The sequence below is a fragment of the Mustelus asterias genome, chromosome 11 (genome assembly GCF_964213995.1).
Source record: "Mustelus asterias chromosome 11, sMusAst1.hap1.1, whole genome shotgun sequence".
In the NCBI taxonomy this organism is placed as follows: Eukaryota; Metazoa; Chordata; class Chondrichthyes; order Carcharhiniformes; family Triakidae; genus Mustelus; species Mustelus asterias.
This window is the reverse complement of record NC_135811.1, coordinates 22736886-22758351: the sequence shown is the minus strand read 5'-3', so window position 1 is coordinate 22758351 and position 21466 is coordinate 22736886. Positions and strand designations below refer to the sequence as shown.

Here is a 21466-nt window from a genome sequence, read left to right as displayed (position 1 = left end):
AGCTTTCGGAGCTCCAAGCCCCTTCTTCAGGTGAGTGGGAATTATGTTCACAAACAGAGCATATAAAGACACAAACTCAATTTACATAAATAATGGTTGGAATGCGAATACTTACAACTAATCAAGTCTTTAAGAAACAGAACAACGTGAGTGGAGAGAGCATCAAGACAGGCTAAAAAGATGTGTATTGTCTCCAGACAAGACAGCCAGTGAAACTCTGCAGGTCCAGGCAACTGTGGGGGTTACAAATAGTGTGACATGAACCCAATATCCCGGTTGAGGCCGTCCTCGTGTGTGTAGAACTTGGCTATCAGTTTCTGCTCAGCGACTCTGCGCCGTCGTGTGTCGCGAAGGCCGCCTTGGAGAACGCTTACCCGAATATCAGAGGCCGAATGCCCGTGACCGCTGAGGTGCTCCCCAACAGGAAGAGAACAGTCTTGCCTGGTGATTGTCGAGCGGTGTTCATTCATCCGTTGTCGCAGCATCTGCATAGTTTCCCCAATGTACCATGCCTCGGGACATCCTTTCCTGCAGCATATCAGGTAGACAATGTTGGCCGAGTTACAAGAGTATGTACCGTGTCCCGAGGCATGGTACATTGGGGAAACTATGCAGACGCTGCGACAACGGATGAATGAACACCGCTCGACAATCACCAGGCAAGACTGTTCTCTTGCTGTTGGGGAGCACTTCAGCGGTCACGGGCATTCGGCCTCTGATATTCGGGTAAGCGTTCTCCAAGGCGGCCTTCGCGACACACGACGGCGCAGAGTCGCTGAGCAGAAACTGATAGCCAAGTTCCGCACACACGAGGACGGCCTCAACCGGGATATTGGGTTCATGTCACACTATTTGTAACCCCCACAGTTGCCTGGACCTGCAGAGTTTCACTGGCTGTCTTGTCTGGAGACAATACACATCTTTTTAGCCTGTCTTGATGCTCTCTCCACTCACGTTTTGTTTCTTAAAGACTTGATTAGTTGTAAGTATTCGCATTCCAACCATTATTCATGTAAATTGAGTTTGTGTCTTTATATGCCCTGTTTGTGAACAGAATTCCCACTCACCTGAAGAATGGGCTTGGAGCTCCGAAAGCTTGTGTGGCTTTTGCTACCAAATAAACCTGTTGGACTTTAACCTGGTGTTGTTAAACTCCTTTCTGTGTTTACCCCAGTCCAACGCCGGCATCTCCACATCATGACTTTGGAAACTAACAGTCCATCCAGGGTCTGCTGATGGTTTGAGCATTGTTCACAGACCTTGCACCTCTTCCCAACAAAGCAACCTCTTTAACAACCAGGCCACTTGGGCTTGCTGTCAGAATTCAGAACAGGTCGCACGATTCCCCCCTCAACCCTCCACTTGGCTCTGACGGAAAGACCTAGCCCAAAACACACTGATCTTATCAAACCTCACGTTTGTAACAGTAACAGGAGGTTTGTAAAATAATTCAAGGATACTGATGACTAATTGAAGTGAAAATAAAATATAAATAACTAAATCCACTGAATTGTCAATTTATACTGTTTCATAACTGCTTCAAACAAATCTCTGGAATACAGCACCAACATTGAGAAATTCTATTACTTTCATGATAAGCAGCCATAAATCATTTAGCTTCCATATTTGTAATTTATTCATTCTCTCATAGTTAAAAGAAATCCCATGATGCAACAGTACAGGGATGATATCTTGTATTTATTACTTTAAAACTAGCAATGACAACTGTCAAAACACCATGGTCACTCTTGAGTTCCCTCTATTGTTGACATGGAAAATCGATAGGCCCAAATGGGTGATGAGTGGAATCATTTCTCAGCTCAGTTACTTGATAAGATGCATCATAGAGAGAGTTTATATCTCAGGTTTGAAAGAGCAAAATGCTTTTTGCCTGATTCATTTCACATCAGGAGTGCTGAACTTGAAAGCATTGGTGCAGCATTGCTATCAGCAGTTGTTCAAATGATCCATATCCTATTCAGCTGGGGAAAGGAGGGATTGATGCAATACCCTCACAAATGAGAGGAAGTGGGAGGAGGGGTGAAACAGCCATTCATAAGATATGCAACTTTTGAAAATTGAATTCTGTAAATATTTCTCTTCGTAACATTTTTGAAAATAGTTGCATATTAAGATGATGTTGGTGACTGAACAGCATATGAAGCATGAGTCTGAATATCTGCTCATCCATGGCCCACTTATCTTAAGAGACTAATCAATGACCGCTTGCGTTTATTCTCCTGCTGCCGCTGGCATTTTACCCTCTGTGTCCAAGCTGCCCAGGAAAAGCTGGCAATCCTTGTGCCAATCTGTTCCCATTGAAAATTCCAGCCCCATTATCAATCCCGACACCACCCCCCATGGAATTATCTTTGTCTGGGCTCCATGGTTCCTTTTCTGCTTCTGGTGACACGGCTGCGACAAAAGAGCTACCGGTATTTGATAGTTTGGCAATTTTTGGAGGCATGACTTCCTTTCTGCCAGGCACGGAAGGCCTGACTCTACCCAATTAAAGGACTAATGGCCATTAAAAGGTTGTAGAGCGAGTTAGCTAAGCCCATGATTCGAATGTCCAAATTTTAACAAGCCTTATGCCTTTAAGGTGACTACTCCTATTATATAAACCCAGATATTTTTAGCTACTTAAGACAGGTCAGTCGGAGGCCAGGTGTATCTGCAGGTAAATTTCAGGATTCAGGTTAATAATTGGATTTCCTTTTTTTCTGATTGCTTTGTATTTGCAACACAGTGTGATATCTGGTGTTTAATGATACATGCCATACACAAATGTTTTATGAGCAATAAAATTCTTAAAGGGACTATAACACTTTTTTAAAAAAATGTAGTCTTTTGAGATTGTTGTGGTTGATTGTTGTTTTCCAATTTTAGAGAAAATATAGAGAATGTTAACAGAAAATCTGTTGCATATTATCTTCATGTCTTCAGAAAACTGATCATAAATGAAACATTTACAAGAGTTTATCAGAAACAGGATTATCCTTAAATAAGTGGCAACCCGGTAAGTGGTTCCTAAAATATGAAATTTTGATACACCTCACTCAGCGATGGAGCATCTACTGAGTGCTATTTCGCTGTTTAAGTTAATGCTAATAATGCTGGCTGCTTTTAAAATTCCTGGAAGGAGATCTACTTCCTGCACACTCATAATTACTTCACCAATAATAACTACCAGCTGGCAAAGACAATTGCAATTTCCTCTGCAGGCCCCATGTCTGAATGGAAGTATTGCTGAGTTGTGGCATTTGCCACAAGGACACCTGCATCTAGGAATAGCAGTCAAGGTGATCAATTCTAATGCTTTCAACTCACGTTAGGCTATCATATCCGCACCAGTCAACTTGCATGTTTTTAAAATTTAAATAAAAGACATATCTGCACCAGTCAACTTACATTTGGTAGATATATCAATTGTTGACTGATGCATTGTCCTACAGGAGTAACACTTGTATCTCCTTTCCATTGGGTTTACCACTGATGCACTCTGGAGTTTTGATTACATGATATTTAATCATATGACATTTGATCTTGTGGTACTCAACTGCTGCAGTTTGCACACATTATTGCACTTAACTTATAACGGTTGGGTCACATGTATCGGAGCATCTTTGCTCACCGTGTCTTTTCTTATACCAGTGCATCGGTTAGCATTGCTGCTGTCAAGATAACCAACCTCGATGCAATTCTACAATGGAATGAATGACTGAAGTCAAAGATAAGCAGCAGCTTTGAGAGGCGGACAAGATGTTACAAAGCTAGTCTCCATTACAGTGACCATGAAAACGTTGTTGATTGTTGTAAAAATGGAACTCGTTCATTATTGTCCTTTAGGTTGGAAATCTACCATTCCTTAACTGGTCTGGCCTACATGTGACTCCAGACCCCAATGTGGTTGATTCTTAACTTCCTGCAGAAATGGTCTAGTAAGCTACCTAATTCAAGGGCAGCGTGGTCGCACAGTGGTTAACACTGTTGCCTCACAGCACCAGGGTTCTGGGTTCAATTCTGGTCTTGGGTGTTTGTGGAGTTTGCACGTTCTCCCCCATTTGCATGGGTTTCCTCTGGGTGCTCCGGTTTCCTCCCACAGTCCAAAGATGTGCAGGTTAGGTTGATTGGCCCCTCAGTGTCAGGGGGTTAACAGTGTAAATATGTTGGGTTATGGGGTAAGGGCCTGGGTGGGATTGTTGGCGCAGGTTCAATGAGCCATCTGCACTGTAGAGATTCTATGAATTAAGGATGGGCAACAAATGCTGACCTTTCCTGTGATGTACACATCCTGTGAAAGAATAAATTAATTGAAAATTGTGGCCACAGAGGCGCAAACCTCTGCCAGCCATATTACTTTGTCAATTAATCACTAATCCCAGGAAACTCCCTTGCCACCTAAATTACTTTTTTAAAAAAATAAAGAAAAGATTAATCTATTTTATTAATTCTTTTCATACAGTTTTTGAAAAACATTTGGTATTCCCCAATTCAAGATAATGGAGTGAATTTGCATAAGACACATGAGAAGTAGATAGAGTCAGTACACATTGATGCTTTTTCTCACTTCCAGGCATTCCCGACCCAGGTCATTGTAATTCTGTCCCTCTCTCTAAAATGAGGACTCTATCTCTATTCTCCTGCTTACTGCAGCAGCTTGTCCGCCATTGCGCAAGTAAAGGAGACAGAGGCATAAACAAAGGGACACACAACAAGATTGAGCACAGCTAAGCATGAAGGTGAGAGGGAGCAAAGCATGCAATGAAGCAGAGCGCAAGAAAACAACTTCTGTAATAACTATGTGAGCAGATAGGAAACAGTGCACAGGACTTTAGGACATGAGAGGTTCATGAACTGCATGGTATGGGAAGGGGAAAATGTGTGGCTCAATTTGCTGCAAAGGCTGGTGTCTGAATATCTCAGGTGCAAATTGTTGGACAAATACATGCTCATTTTTCATGATCCAGTTCACATGACCAGTTTAAGCAAAATTAACATGCTTACCTTTAAGTGGCTGCTTCCCATTATTGAGCTTCTGCAGCTTCATATGTTACAGCAGTAAAATGTGAAATTCCATACCCTCATTGTTTAACTGTGTGCAATTCAGGAAGGAAACACACATTTAATATTCTAAATACTATGCTCCACAAAGTTAGCATGTGATTGGCTATGCTCAGTTCAGGTAAGTGGAAAGCTTGTGCTTCCTCACTTCTACAATCTCTGCGTCAACCTCACAAATTAAGTTTTTGGGAAAAGCATTGAGCGATTTCCCCACGGACTGTGAAGTAGTGCTTTTTTTTTATTGACTCGTGGAAAATAAATAAGCATCGCTTTTTTTCACAACTGCAAACTGATAAATAAATAGATTTGATTCCCATGTGCATTAGAATGGCATTGAGGGGCTTGAGAAAAATTGAAGTTCATGGAATCGGGGAAAAATTTCCATTGCTGGGAGTCGTGCCGAGTACAAAAGAAGATGGGGGCTGTTGTTTGTGTCCTATCATCTCAGCCCCAGGACATTGTTTTGGGTGTTCCATAAGGTAGCGAGTGACATGGCCCAGCCATCTTCAATTGCTTCACCAATGACATTCCTTCCAACATGAGGTCATAAGTAAGGCTGTTTGCTGATGATTGCACGTTATTCAGTACCATTCACAAACTCTCAGATTTTGAGCAGTACATGTCCACATGCAGCAACTCCTGATGAACAGTCAGGCATGGCTAATCGTGGCAAGTAACTGTTAAGCCACAGTCCTTCCAGAAGTTAATTAATAAACTAAAGTTGCATGAGTGGTGCTAGTTGTATTTAGTTTTATAATGTTCCTGTGAAGCACCTTGGGCCTTTCATTATATTGAAGGCACTATATAAATATAAGTTATTGTTTTTGTTGAGTTTGAATGATGAAATATATAGTAAAAAGAAATATTGCTGGAATAAACATTTAGAATATATTGAGTTATAATAATCAACTGTGAAATCTTCCCATCAAAGTTCTTCTCCACTGACCAGTTTTCTCACCTGTCAATGTGTTCAGCTTGTTGTTATACCTGCTTACTCTAATTGTGAGAGATTTGAATAAGTTGTTTGTTGTTTATCTTAAGTTTTATACAAGAATAATACCCACAAGTTCCAGTTTGTTTTGTTGCTTCTAACAAGGGTTTCTCTTCACATTCGTCAAATTCTGTGACAATCTAGAATCAAAACACAGAAGTGCATTGGCTGGCATGGAAGAAATGAAAAGGTTGGGAATTAGGTGGGATATTGCCATAGAGAGATATGTATACCTGGTCCAAAAATTTGGAATTTAATACATTCGGCAGCACAAAGCCAATCAAGATATAGGAGGATTGTGAAAACGATTTGACTTAGAAAGTTCTGGCACGTTGTGTGAATGGCCACTTCTGTACTCGATCATAAAAAAGTCACAAGTATTCAACACTGTTAAGTTTGGAGCCATCATTGTTTTCTAACTATTTGAACCAATCAGGTGTAATTGTGAAGCATGATACTTGAGATATGTTGGAGAACTGTGTATATTCATGAGAGCTTTTAAATATAGAAAATGGTGCACTTTACTACAAATTTTAATAAAATACTGGATCATTACTGTGTAAGTTCTGTAGGTTTTGCACAGAAAAAAATAATCACATGGTTGCATTGATTACTTCCTTGTAGCTGTTTCCTATCGTTACTCTTGGTGGCTGCTGTAGTGTGGAAAATCAAACAAACTTGCTGGGCTTCACGAAGAAGAGAGGTAAGAGATAGCAACGCTACTTACAATCCAGTACAATCCTGCATTGATAGATTTATTAGTTTAATGAACCTTCTTCCATTTAGAGTGGACAATCCTACCTTTGTTACTGTGCAGGAGGGACAATCAAAATGTTGCCAATGTGTAATTTGTTGGCCCGAATTCAATTTTCAACTGGCTGACAGAAAATAGTGTACTTTGTAAAGTAACTAATGTAAATCTCAAAATCAATCGACAGAAGTTTTTAGCTTTACAACTGAAAAGCAATAATAGGTTCTGATGTTATCTTTACTCTTCGTGGCAAACTGTAGTTTTGAATTTTTAGCCAAGAATTTTTCTCTAAGATATGTCCAGTGAACAGACTTCACCAAACAGCGGTTTGATATGACTAGGTAACCTGTTGAAATATCCTTTAAGTTGTTGACACATTTCCATAGATAGATTCTTGATTGTACAGGGAATTTTTTAACTCTTCAGTTTATTTTATAAATAATGGTCACTTGGAACCATTAGTGTGATATTGTATGCCTGTATTGAACCTGAGGTGTAATACAGTCAATATTTGTGCTATCCATCGAATACACTGTCTTATGGAGAAATATTGTTAGAAATTAACATTGGACAAAATTCAGTTGGTGAAGACTCTAATTCAGAATAATAATCTAAAGTTCTTCACTGACAGAACAATTTGAATTGCTAAACCTTTGATATATATTTTGTATAAATGCAGTAAACGCATTGGCAATTGGAATATGACTTCTGTGCAAAGTTGGAAAACAACAGATATTTTCATTCAGAGAAAGTTGTGCTGTGATATTATACATTGTGTTCGTAGAATATAATATTGAGAAAAAAATAACCATGTTGATACTTCAACTAAGTTACTTATTGTGTAATAATGGAGAACCAGTCTTGGACACCAAATAATTTTGGGCTGGTTATTGGTAGAAATGGCATTGCACTATTCATCTGCAGATGCAATTCATAGCAAGTATGCAACGTATCTTGTACAATCAATATAGAAAGTTCGCATGTGTTCAAGATAATAACGTGGGAGAAAAGTTGAAAGTTTGATGCCATGAATCTTATTGAATTATGTCTTGTTGCACCACTTCGGTGAGCACATTTACGTCATGGTGTTTGGTTCTAGAGGATTTCAAAGTAGTTTATCAATGTACGCATCGGACACTGATGTATATTTTGCAAGGATCTTTGAAACTCGGTGCCTCTACATTCTACTATTGAGGACTTCTCTCCCCCAGCCCACAAGTTTTTTTTAAAGTTTATTTATTAGTGTCACAAGCAGGCTTACATTAACACTGCAATTAAGTTAACAATTAAGTTAATTAAGTTAACAATTAACTGTGAAAATCCCCTAGTTGCCACACTCCGGTGCCCGTTTGGGTACACTGAGGGAGAATTTAATGTGGCCATTGCACCGAACCAGGAATCCTGTGTGGATATAGAATAAAAATGTAGCTAAAATTTGAAAATTATTTTACAATTTTTACAGTTAGATTCTTCCATTTGTGTCTTTACTCATAAATAGTGGATGTCTGTTGAAAATCTGTTTTTGCTTGGCACTGGATCGAAGTACATTTAATACAGCAAATTAGAGACATAGATAAGATGCAAGACTGGGCAGAGAAGTGGCAGATGGACTTCAACCCAGATAAGTGTGTGGTGGTTCATTTTGGCAGGTCGAATAGGATGAAAGAATATAATATTAAGGGTAAGACGCTTGGCAGTGTGGAAGATCAGAAGGATCTTGGGGTCCGGGTTCATAGGACGCTCAAAGCAGCGTCGCAGGTAGAGGCTGTGGTTAAGAAGGCGTATGGAATACTGGCCTTCATCAATAGAGGAATTGAGTTTAGAAATCGGGAGATAATGCTGCAGCTGTATAGGACCCTGGTCAGACCCCACCTGGAGTACTGTGCCCAGTTCTGGTCGCCTCATTACAGAAAGGATGTGGAAGCCATAGAAAGGGTGCAGAGGAGATTTACAAGGATGTTGCCTGGATTAGGTGGCATGCCTTATGAGGGTAGGTTGAGAGAGCTAGGTCTTTTCTCCTTGGAGAGGCGAAGGATGAGAGGTGACCTGATAGGGGTGTATAAGATGTTGAGGGGTATTGATAGAGTGGATTCTCAGAGGCTTTTACCCAGGGCTGAAATGGTTGCCACAAGAGGTTGCAGGTTTAGGGTGCTGGGGAGTAGGTACAGAGGAGATGTTAGGGGTAAGTTTTTCACTCGGAGGGTGGTGGGTGCGTGGAATCGGCTGCCGGCAGTGGTGGTGGAGGCGGATTCGATAGGGTCTTTTAAGAAGAGACTTTTGGATAAGTTCATGGAAGTTAGTAAGATAGAGGGTTATAGGTAAGCCTAGTAGGTAGGGACATGTTCGGCGCAACTTGTGGGCCGAAGGGCCTGTTTGTGCTGTAGCTTTTCTATGTTCTAAATAGTGCTTATTGCTTCAGTATTCATTCTGCTTGGCTTAGAAATATGTTTTAATAAAAACTCGAGGAAAAAGATATGCAAATACTTTCAGGAGGTATCTCCAGTATCCATAATAATTGGAGATTAAATCTGAAAGTGTTCCTTTTTTTTGTGTTGTTTTGTTTTGAAATGGCATTATAGAACACATGGGGTATGGTAACATAGAGGTGTGGACTAATAATCCTAGAAATACAAGTTCAAATCCCACCATGGGAGCTGGGGAATTTAAATTTAATTAATTAAGTAAATCTGGAATAATTGATAACCATGAAACTACAGGGTTGTCATAAAAACTGATCTGGTTCAACAGTGTCCTTTTCACAAGGAAATCTGCCCATCTGGCTCTGTGTGAGACTCCAGGTGACCAGCAATGTGATTGATTTGTCACTGCCTCTCAAAAGGCCCAGCAAACCTTTCAGTTATATCAAAATTGCTAAGAAAGCTACAATAAGCAGGAAAATAGATGGACCACCGAGCGTTGATCTAGGTAGAAGAATGGACATGACAAATGCAAACCCAACAAAGCATGCCCTTACTTACATCCAAGGATTGCACAAAAATTGGAAGAGCTATTGGAAGGCTTTCGATAAGGTCTCATAACAGACTACTATATAAAGTTAAAGCACATGGGATTGCAGATAATGTCTTGAGATGGATATAAAGCTGGTTAGCAGATAGGAAGCAAAGAGTTGGCATAAATGGGTATTTTTCTGGTTGGGTAACTGTCTGTGCAGAGATTCACGTTCTCCCCATGTCTGCCTGAGTTTCCCCCAAGTGCTCCGGTTTCCTCCCACAATCTGAAAGAAGTGCTGGTTAGGCGCATTGGCCATGCTAATTTCTCCCTCAGTGTACCCAAACAGGCCCCGGAGTAACTTCATTGCAGTGTTAATATAAGCCTACTTGAGACACAAATAAATAATAAAGTATGACATTTTGATCATGCAGATGATTCCAGTTCTTTGGAAATGATTTGCTTTTTCCAATTATTTTACAAATAACACTTCGGGCCCGATTTTACCATTTTCATTCTAAGTGCTGAATCTGGGCACAATTCAGATCCGACTTGGAAAACTGTTCTCAGGCGTCCCCATATGCACTCACGCTGTGGGCGGGGCTTATCGCGTCTGAAACGATCGGAGCTTTGAACTGCGCATGTGTAGTTAGAAAAAAAAATTGAAAATCACGTCCCTGTCCACATCACTCCCGGGCCGCAAAAAGCGGATAAAGCGGCCCAGGAGTGATGGTCCCAACAGACATCACCCCGACAACATAACTGTCCCCCTTATCCACCCACCTCCTCCGCCCCCCCTCCCCCACCCAGACTGATTGCGTCCCCCTCCCCCCCCCCCCCCCCACCCGCAGAGTGGCAGAGGTTCCTCCCCACCCGCCCCCCCGAGATCGATCTGGCCTCCCTCCCCCCCCCATCAGAGAATGATCGGGCCCGCCTCTCGCCCCCCCCCCCCCCCCCCCCAAACAGACAACAATCTGGCCGCCCCCCTCACCAGAGAACGATCTGTCCTCCCCCCTGCCCCCCCCATCACATCGACCAAAGATACATCTGACCTGCCTCTTACTCCCCACAAGAGAATGATCTGGCCCGCCTCCCTCCCCCCTCCACCACCGATCTGAGTCAGAGAGCCCTTGGAAGCTCTGAACCTACCTCTTCAAAACAGACCTTTTTCCGAGGATATCTGTTTCGCGCCAAATCTGGACGTGCGAACGCGATGATAAAGGGGGAAATGCTGATAAAGTTAGACGGGCAGTTCATTAATTCAATTCAAATGCATGCAAATGCATTTAAATCGCCGTTGTGCCCGCTTCGGGCGCGAATTGGATTCGCAGCCATTCCTCGGTAAAGTGGGCATCTACGCGGGTGCGGATTGCGTTAATGGCCTCACGCCCGACTTTATCCTGTTTTTGCACCCGTTTTCGGGCGCGACGCAATGGTAAAATCGGGCCCTTATTGTGGATAATATCATCTCTATAAGAAGATGTAATAATAGGAGAAACTAGGATGGGGTACTTCTAGTTACTGTGGCCCGCATATTCACCTCTTTCTAACTTCAGTTCTTTCAAGCGCCTGTTCCTCAGAAGCAAGTTTTTTTTTTCAAATGTAAACAGTAATGTAAGAGAAAATGATAATGAATGTTTCTTCAGGTTCTTTTTGGGCAAAATGTTAATTGTATCATTTATCAATTAATGCATTTATTGCAAAAAATGCAACCACTTGCCGGTAGGCCCCGCAAGTGCGCTTTCTGCCAACTATAAAGTATGTAGTGTTAAATATTTGAGTCATTTTGTTGGAATGTCCTTTCAGGATGAAATATGTGTTTTATTATTTACAGATCTTATCATTTCATCATAAATCAGCTTACTGATTTATTTGCCCTGTTCGAAACATATTTATCAGAATTTAAGCAATGCTTGGTATGAGGTTTTGTATTTTTGTAGTAGTCACTGATGCTGATGCATACATTTCAAACTTAGGTTTTAGTTTTTAGTAGCGTAATCATCTGATGTGAAATCTTCTGTTTACTTTAAAATAAGAATTTTCCAGAATGATAAATTACCTTTCCTGATGTTTGACGTTTTAGAGCCAGTGTTAGAATATTTATTGGTTATTTGTCCATTACAGGTTAAAACATAACTTGTCATGTATGACACTTAATTTGTGAATATCGATCAAGTTCTGGCAATATTAAACCTTTTCTAAATGCATATATTTGATTATTTCAGGTAAAGTACAAAGTTGTCCCTCGCTCTATTTTTTTTGACTGTCCACTGGTTTACAAACGAATCTCTCCTTTATTTGCCTTTTTGAAGCAGTGTATTTTCTTCTGTAGTCTAATCTTTAGATCTACCCCCACCCCCCTTCTGTTCTTTAACCAGTTATCTGCTTCTAGGCTTCAACTTTGTGTTGTTTTTGATGCATTTATCTGGAGGTATATAGGAAACAGTTCTGCATGTTGACCTAATTTTCTTGCTTGTGTTTCTGTGGGGAAAGATTGTTTTCATCAAAATTGCTATTAGTTGCTATCCTATATTCTGCTGACATCCTTCCAACACAACTTCTCCGCAGATACAAAAATTCAATTCTCTTCCTTGAACAATTTCATTGTGCTTCTCAGAACCAAAATATTTCTGTTATTATTTTTAGCGCAATATAGGTTGAAGGTATGACTGTCAATGGTAGGGGTGAAAAGGATGGAGAATAGTCAATGAGAACATAGAACATAGAACAGTACAGCACAGAACAGGCCCTTCGGCCCACGATGTTGTGCCGAGCTTTGTCTGAAACCCAGATCAAGCTATTTCCTCCCTATCATCCCGAAGTACTCCATGTGCCTATCCAATAGCTTCTTAAATGTTGCTAAAGTTTCTGACTCCACTATCCCTGCAGGCAGTCCATTCCACACCCCAACCACTCTCTGAGTAAAAAACCCACCTCGGACATCCTTCCTATATCTCCCGCCATGAACCCTATAGTTATGCCCCCTAGTTACTGCTCCATTCACCCGAGGAAATAGTCTTTGAACGTTCACTCTATCCCCCTCATCATCTTATAAACCTTTATCAAGTCTCCTCTCAACCTCCTCCGCTCCAAAGAGAAAAGCCCAAGTTCCCTCAACCTTTCCTCATAAGACCTACCCTCCAAACCAGGCAGCATCCTGGTAAATCTCCTTTGCACTCTTTCCAGTGTCTCCACATCCTTCTTGTAGTGAGGTGACCAGAACTGCACACAATATTCCAAATGTGGTCTCACCAAGGTCCTGTACAGTTGCAGCATAACCCCACGGCTCTTAAACTCAAACCCCCTGTTAATGAACACCAACACACTATAGGCCTTCTTCACGGCTCTATCCACTTGAGTGGCAACCTTCAGAGATCTATGGATATGAACCCCAAGATCTCTCTGTTCCTCCACATTCTTTAGAAGTTGAGTGAAAGCTGCTCATAGGTTCCCAGGAGGTCAAAGGTTGGGCACTTTAACTTAGGGACCTTAAAGACTTAAGCACATGACTTACGCTGGCCTTTCAATACAGCACTAAGAGTGCTGAACCTTTCAGATACGATATTAAGCAGCGACCATATTTTCTCTCTCCTGTTGATGTAAAAGTTCCTACGGCACAATTTGAAGAAGAACAGAAGAGCTTTCGTGGTGGTCCAGCCAACATTTATCCTTCAAATAGTACCACTAAAAGACAGCTTATTTTTCCAATCATCTCATTGCGTGTTATTTGTGGGACCTTGCTGAGTTCAAATTTGCTGCCACATTTCTCTATAACAGTGATGACACTTCAGAAGTATTTAATTCACTGTAAAACAATATCCTGAGGTTGTGAAATATGCAACATATGTTTTTTATTTCTTGGTATGAGTCGCTTATTGTTATGATTCTTGGTTAGATCCCCAAGTTGTTGGTCGGATTTGCTTAACGACTGATAATGTTTAAAGTAAATAATCGAACATAGAACATAGAAAAGCTACAGCACAAACAGGCCCTTCGGCCCACAAGTTGCGCCGAACATGTCCCTACCTACTAGGCTTACCTATAACCCTCTATCTTACTAACTTTCATGAACTTATCCAAAAGTTTCTTAAAAGACCCTAACGAATCTGCACCCACCACCCTCTGAGTGAAAAACTTACCCCTAACATCTCCTCTGTATCTACTCCCCAGCACCCTAAACCTGCAACCTCTTGTGGCAACCATTTCAGCCCTGGGTAAAAGCCTCTGAGAATCCACTCTATCAATGCCCCTCAACATCTTATACACCTCTATCAGGTCACCTCTCATCCTTCGCCTCTCCAAGGAGAAAAGACCTAGCTCTCTCAACCTATCCTCATAAGGCATGCCACCTAATCCAGGCAACATCCTTGTAAATCTCCTCTGCACCCTTTCTATGGCTTCCACATCCTTTCTGTAATGATGTGACCAGAACTGGGCACAGTACTCCAGGTGGGGTCTGACCAGGGTCCTATACAGCTGCAGCATTATCTCCCGATTTCTAAACTCAATTCCTCTATTGATGAAGGCCAGTATTCCATATGCCTTCTTAACCACATCCTCTACCTGCGACGCTGCTTTGAGCGTCCTATGAACCCAGACCCCAAGACCCTTCTGACCTTCCACACTGCCAAGCGTCTTACTCTTAATATTATATTCTTTCATCCTATTCGACCTGCCAAAATGAACCACCACACACTTAATGTTTGAGATTCAAGATGCTTGCGAATAGAATAATGGCCACAAAATTCCATAGGTTTTGAACAAACAAAAATAACCTTTACTATGCAAGATCAGGAAGATAAAACAATTTACAACATCCACCTGCCTCTCTAGCTATATAATTAATCACATTTCTACCCCTTTTCAGTTCTGTAGAAGGGTCATATGAACTTGAAGCATTAACACTGTTTCTCTTTCCACAGGTGTTGCCAGATCTGCTGAGTTTATCCTGCATTTTCTGTTTTTATTTCAGATTTCCAGCATTGGCAGTATTTTGCTTTTATTTATATGGCTGGCCTAGTTGTGTTTCAGTAGTAGTCCCCAGGATGTTGATAGTGGGGGATTCAGCAGTGGTGAACCCATTGATTGTCATAGGCAGATGGTTAGATTCCTTCTTATGTCTGGCATTTGTGTGGTGTGACTGCACTTGCCTCAGCCAAAGCCTGAATGTCTTGCATATGGACGTGGACTGCTTTAGTATCTGAGGAGGCACAATTGGTGCTGAACATTATGCATCATCAGCGAACATCCCCACTTCTGACAGACAGAATGTCATTGATGAAGCAGCTGAAGCTGGTTTGGGCCTATGACACTACTCTGAGCAGCTTCTGCATTAAAGTCCTGGGACTGAAATGATGGAGTCCAACAACCACACTCATCTTTCTTTGTGCTTGGAATGATTCCAACCTGTAGAGAGCTTTCCCCCTACTGATACCCATTAAGTTTTGCTGGGACCTCATGACGTTACACTCAGTCACATGCTGCCTTGATGCCAAGGGCAGTCATTCTCCCTGATAAATGGGCATGTATACAAATGCAGGTATGAATATATCTATGTCACAGAAAAAGTGGCCTCCATTTCTCCAAGTCTGATTTTCTTACATTTCACAGAGTGTGCAAACTTAATCCATTGACTGGAAGTATTTTTGTTGCAAAAAAAAAATGCACTTTTAAGAAGTTGTATCTTGCAGTGAGATTGGGAATGATGAAAAAGTATAACCCATTTGATACCCAGTTATGTGCACTGGCCACATCTGCACCAAGCACACGGGAATTCCAAGTTAATAGAAATTTATATTTTCAGCGAACACAACACAATCACACAGTTTTGCTTTCCATAATTTGACATGAAATTGCAACCAAAATCAATACAATTCTGACAGAAATCAGCTTTTTGTACAAATGCAAAAGCCATGACAAACAAGTAAATGCCATTAGGTATGACAAGAAAAGTGTTACTTTCAAATGTTATTTTATGCCATGTTTTTTCCATTTTCTTGCTTCTCTTCATTTTTGCAATATTTTGTGGCCAGGCAGCCAAGCTATTTATTGCAAGTTTTCTGCCAATACCAGTATAACCATACACTATACACAAGAATGGTGCAGGCTGACTTAACCCACTTTTTCTCCTTGTTTTCTTTCTGTGAAAAAGTGCCAGGTTTTTTATAGTGTCTTTTGCTGTTGCTTGACCCAGATTAAAATTACTTTTAAGAGCCACCAATCCTAACAAACCATCAAAAATAGTCAGATAAATGATATCTAAACACTTGCCCAAAACATGAAGGTATTACAAATAAAAGATCAAACAGATTTAAATGGGGAAAATTTAGAGCAACTCAAATGATTAGCTATTGACATTAATCAGCAGAATCATCTATGCACGAAAGCACTGTTCATTGTCTTATTTTGGGTTAGAGGCTATTGACATTAATCTTAAGAGATCCCTTAGAAAATAACTGTTTACATCTTATTTGGGACAGTTATCCACAGAAACATCCACAATAAAACAGGAGGCGATGGCCTAGTGGCATTATCACTAGACTGTTAATTCAGAAATTCAGCTAATGTTCTAGAGATCTGGGTTCAAATCCCGCCGTGGCAGATGATGGAATTTGAATTCAATAAAAAAAATCTGGAATTAAGAATCTACTGATGACTGTGAAACCATTGTCGGAAAAACCCATCCAGTTGACTAGTGTCCTTTAGGGAAGGAAATCTGCCGTCCTTATGTCTGACCTACATGTGACTCCAGAGCCACAGCAATGTGGTTGACTCTCAACTTCCCTCTAAGGGCAACTAGGGATGGGCAATAAATGCTGGCTAGCCAGTGACTTTAATCAGCCCATGTGCCATTAATCAATTAAACAAAACATCAGGAGTGTTCATCAGAAATTAATGACAACCAAGGAATGCTGAGAGATAACTGACTTTAAGCAGCTTGATTGAAATTCGATCAGAAGCGAGAGGTGATGTGAGGCACCCTAATGATTTGATTTGATTTGACTTGATTTATTATTGTCACATGTATTAACATACAGTGAAAAGTATTGTTTCTTGCGTGCTATACAGACAAAGCATACCGTTCACAGAGAAGGAAATGAGAGAGTGCAGAATGTAGTGTTACAGCCATAGCTAGGGTGTAGAGAAAGATCAACTTAATGCAAGGTAAGTCCATTCAAAAGTTTTGACAGCAGCAGGGAAGAAGTTGTTCTTGAGTGGGTTGGTACGTGACCTCAGACTTTTGTATCTTTTTCCCGACAGAAGAAGGTAGAAGAGAGAATGTCCGGGGTGCGTGGGGATTATTATGCAAAGCTGCTGGCTACTTTGCCGAGGTAGCGGGAAGTGTAGACAGAGGCAATGGATGGGAGGCTGGTTTGTGTGATGGATTGGGCTACATTCACAACTCTTTATAGTTCCTTGCGGTCTTGGGCAGAGCAGGAGCCATATCAAGCTGTGATACAACCAGAAAGAATGCTTTCGATGGTGCATCTGTAGAAGTTGGTAAGAGTCATAGCGGACATGCCAAATTTCCTTAGTCTTCTGAGAAAGTAGAGGCGTTGGTGGGCTTTCTTAACTATAGTGTCGGCGTGGGGGGACCTGGACAGGTTGTTGGTGATCTGGACATCTAAAAACTTGAAGCTCTCAACCCTTTCTACTTGATCCCCGTTGATGTTGACGGGGGCATGTTCTCCTTTACACTTCCTGAAGTTGGTGACAATCTCCTTCATTTTGTTGACATTGAGGGAGAGATTATTGTTGCCACACCAGTTCACCAGATTCTCTATCTCATTCCTGTACTCTGTCTCGTCATTGTTTGAGATCCGACCCACTGTGGTGTATTTGCAAAATATCCGAATAGTGAGAGGAAAACATAATTTGCTGCTTGAATATAATAATAATCATGGATATTGTAAGTTTCTATATGCTGTTTTATCATTACATTTTTATTAGTCTGTCTTCAAGATCATGAAGTAAATCAAATAATCTCTACAGTAGATACAGGAAAATATTTAATTTTTATATAGTTTTTTCTTTAAAATAAATTGAAGTATGGGGTGCTGGATGGTCATTATACAAGAATTGAATAATGTTGGCAAGCCATCAGGCTCCACAGTGCGGAATGCCATCAACAGTAACAGTAAACTTGAGGTAAATGTGGAGATAGTGGTAATATCCAAAGACCCAGGCTGGGAACATGGGTTAATAATCCCATGGAAGCTAGTAAAACCTAAAAATGAATTCATGATAATCTGTCATTGAAAGCTAGTCTCAAATGGTGTGACTATAAAACCATCATCAATTGTAAAAATCTATCTAATTCATTAATATCCTTGATGGAAGGAAATCTGCCATCTTTTGACAAAGTGGACAAGTAGCAGCTGTTCCCCTTAGTTAAAGGGTCAGTCTTGATGGGACACAAGTTCAAGGTGATGGGCAGGAGGTTTAGGGGGGATGTGAGGAAAAACCATTTTACCCAGAGGGTGGTGACAGTCTATGAGGGTGGTAGAGGTTGGTTGCCTTACATCCTTTAAAAAGTACCCCAGATGAACACTTGGCACGTCATAACATTCAAGGCTATGGGCCAAGTGCTGGTAAATGTGATTAGGTGGGAGGTGATGTGTTTCACATGTGCTGGCGCAGACTCGATGGACCGAAGGGCCTTGTCTGCACTGCATAATTCTATGATTCTTACCTGGTCTGGCCTACAGGTGCCTCCAAATCCACAGCAATGCGCTTGACTCTTAACTGTCATCTGAAATAATCAAACAATGGTGAAATGACTATTCAAGACCAGTTACGGATGAGCAATAAATGCTAGCCCTGTCATCAATGCTCACATCCCATCAAAGAATTTTAACAAAAATTGGGAAGTAATGATTGAGTGATTCTTTTCTGTTAATTAAGGATTTCAAACCTTTGAGATGCTGAACTTATACAAGACACTAATTAAACCTCAGCTGGAATATTGTGTACAGTATAAGAAGGATGTGAACATATTGAAGAGAGTGTGAAAGAGGTTTACAAAAAAGGTTCCAGGGTTTAGAAACTTCAGTTATGAAGCTAGATTGAAGAGGTTGGGACTATTCTCCTTGGAGTGAGGAGATTTGATAAAGTTCAAAATCATGAGAGAGCTGTACAGAATAGAGGAGGAGAAACTGTTCCTGCTTGTAAAAGGATCAAGAACGAGAGGGCACAGATTTAAAGTGATTTACAAATTGTATTTATTGAGTGTTATACACAGGGCTACACAACTGTATAACACTCAATAAATACAATTTGTCTTGGTCTAATGAGTGGGTTTTAAGAAGGAGCGGTTGAACGCTTTAGGGAGGTAATTCTAATGCATAGGATCGAGGTAACTGAAGGAATTTTACATGTGGATACTCAAGGGTTCCAACCATAAAGTTCCTGAGAAGCCAGATGATCGGACACCATAGTCAGGAGAAGAATTACCTAACTCATTAAAACTTCTGCTTCAGCAGCAGATATGATGCAGTAATCTCAGAGCATGGACAAATAATCTTGAGAATGTGAGTTTAAATTCCACTGTTGCAGTTTAAGAATTTGAGTTCAACTCAAAACATTTGTCTTTGCCTGAATTTTGCCATGGATTTGTCCGATTGTTGTAAAATTCTACTTGGCTTGCTGATGTCGCTTTGAAACTTGCCATCCTTATCAAGTCCCACAACAATGACCTTTACTCTTAACTGGCCTTTGGCCTAGCAAGCCAACCAGTTGTTTCAGCTCACTGCAAAGAGCATCTTCACCACACTGACTGCAGCGGTTCAAGTAAAAAGTCCACCATCACTTTCTTAGTGCATTATCCACCTTGCCAGGAATGCTTACATCCCAGGAATGAATTAAAAGGGATTCCCATCCTCCCAATTCTATTCGCTGCAAAGTGACGGCTTCCAAATGCAGAACTAAAGCAAAAGCAAGCAGGTTTATGCCTTCAACTGAATATACAGAACTCCACCTCTAATTCAAACCTTGCTCTCAGGCACACTTAATTGCCATGTGCTAATTTTATGTGATGAGCCTCATCTGAAGTTGTAGAATCTTGTGTTGATTTTGACTTGAATAAATGTTCCACTGAAATGTGGTTCATGCCTGATAGTATTGTATGTCTCAAAATACGGAGTGTAGCAAAACATTAGTCTTGCCATCTGTCAGAAATAGAAGGCTAAATTGGGCCCCCATATTTTAGGTGCTCTGTGACAACCTAATGCTTGAAAATGGGGTCCAAGATTGCAGTCTGAAAGTGCACTGGACACTATATTGGTAAATGGATTTGTGTGTACGCCGAATGACCACTGGCAATATCCAGATCAGGCATGTTATAACATCAATTTAATTCCAGTTCTGCAATCTTTAAACTTCACACTCCACTCAAAACTCTATCTTATCCATGTACAACTGATCACAACATTAAATGAAAGGAAGGATTGTGCCACATTCACCTCCACCATCTCCAAACAGCACTGTTTAAAGTGTGATCACGGTAGTTGCAAGAGATGAATTTTTTTTATGTTAAAGGGGACTGTTTTAAAGCTCAGTTTTCTTCTACAGGTAATCAGCATGTCTGGAAGGAATAAAGCTGAGATGCTGAGAAAGCAGGATAATTACTCATTTTAGCAATATGGTTCATTTGGAAAGAGCTAATGGACTTTCGTTTACAAAGGAAAAGGTCTGGGATTTTCGATTAAAGGAATGGACGAAGGGGTTGGTATGCAGGGTCATGTGATAATGAAGTTAATGGGTGGAGCTAGGTATATAGCAGAGAAAACAGCTTGCAGTTCTGGCTGGGACTTGTTTAATGACAGAGGTTTGTAAGTTTCTCTCTCCACAAAATCCCACTGAGAGTTTCAAGGCTGTTTACACTCTAGCAAGTATTTTTATGGTTGCTAACTGTATTTAAAGTGTTTTTGAGTCTTTCTAAGAAGAATGTTGCTTATTTGGAACTGAAACAATGATAAGTTAGAAATTAGAGTTGTTTCTTTTCATATTTGAATATTGTTCAATGGTAATAGTTAAGCTGCTTCATTTGTTATGTTGGATGCAGTGGTATAGTTTAACGGATCATAGAATCTTACAGTGCAGAAGGAGGCCATTCGGCCCATCAAGTCAGCACTCTCCACAATCCCACTCAGGTCCTACCCCTATAACCGCATGCATTTAACCTAGTTAGTCCCCCTGACACTATGGGACAATTTAGCATGGCCAATCCACCTAACCTGTACATCTTTGGACTGTGGGAAGAAACAGGAGCACCCAGAGGAAACCCACGCAGATAGTGACCTGAGGCCGGAATTGAACCTGGGTCCCTGGCGCTGTGAGACAGCAGTGCCAGCCACCGTGCCGCCCTTTGTTAGAGTTTTAGTTAAACTGTGTCATTAAATAAAATTTGTTTTACTATAAAAGATCCCTAATTTGTCAGTGGAATTACTCCTGGAGTGAAGCATCATATCTTCTCGTTTATGCCAAAATAGAAAAAAATGTTGGGATCTAGTCTGACTTCCTAATGGGCTGTAACAAGGCATTGTGCACGACTTATAGTTTAATTGTTAAATTCTTTCTTATGGTTGGTTGCTGATGCAGTTGGATGTGTTTTGGAATTTTTCCGATGCTTGGCTAAAGTTTGAATAATCTTAAGGGGGTCGCCTGGCTGCCGCTGAAGTATGTTTTGTTTATACAAAATTCTATGCTGAAAC

General features: G+C 40.8%; 1 protein-coding gene across 1 annotated transcript in view; it reads left to right on the top strand.

Annotated features, from left to right (window-relative positions):
• Positions 1-21466, top strand: part of atrnl1b (attractin-like 1b) — an 887738-nt gene that overhangs the window by 586155 nt on the left and 280117 nt on the right. Inside the window, exon 26 of the mRNA XM_078223252.1 lies at positions 6680-6758. Within this exon, the coding sequence (XP_078079378.1) occupies positions 6680-6758 (79 nt within the window). The remainder of the gene's footprint in view (positions 1-6679; positions 6759-21466) is intronic.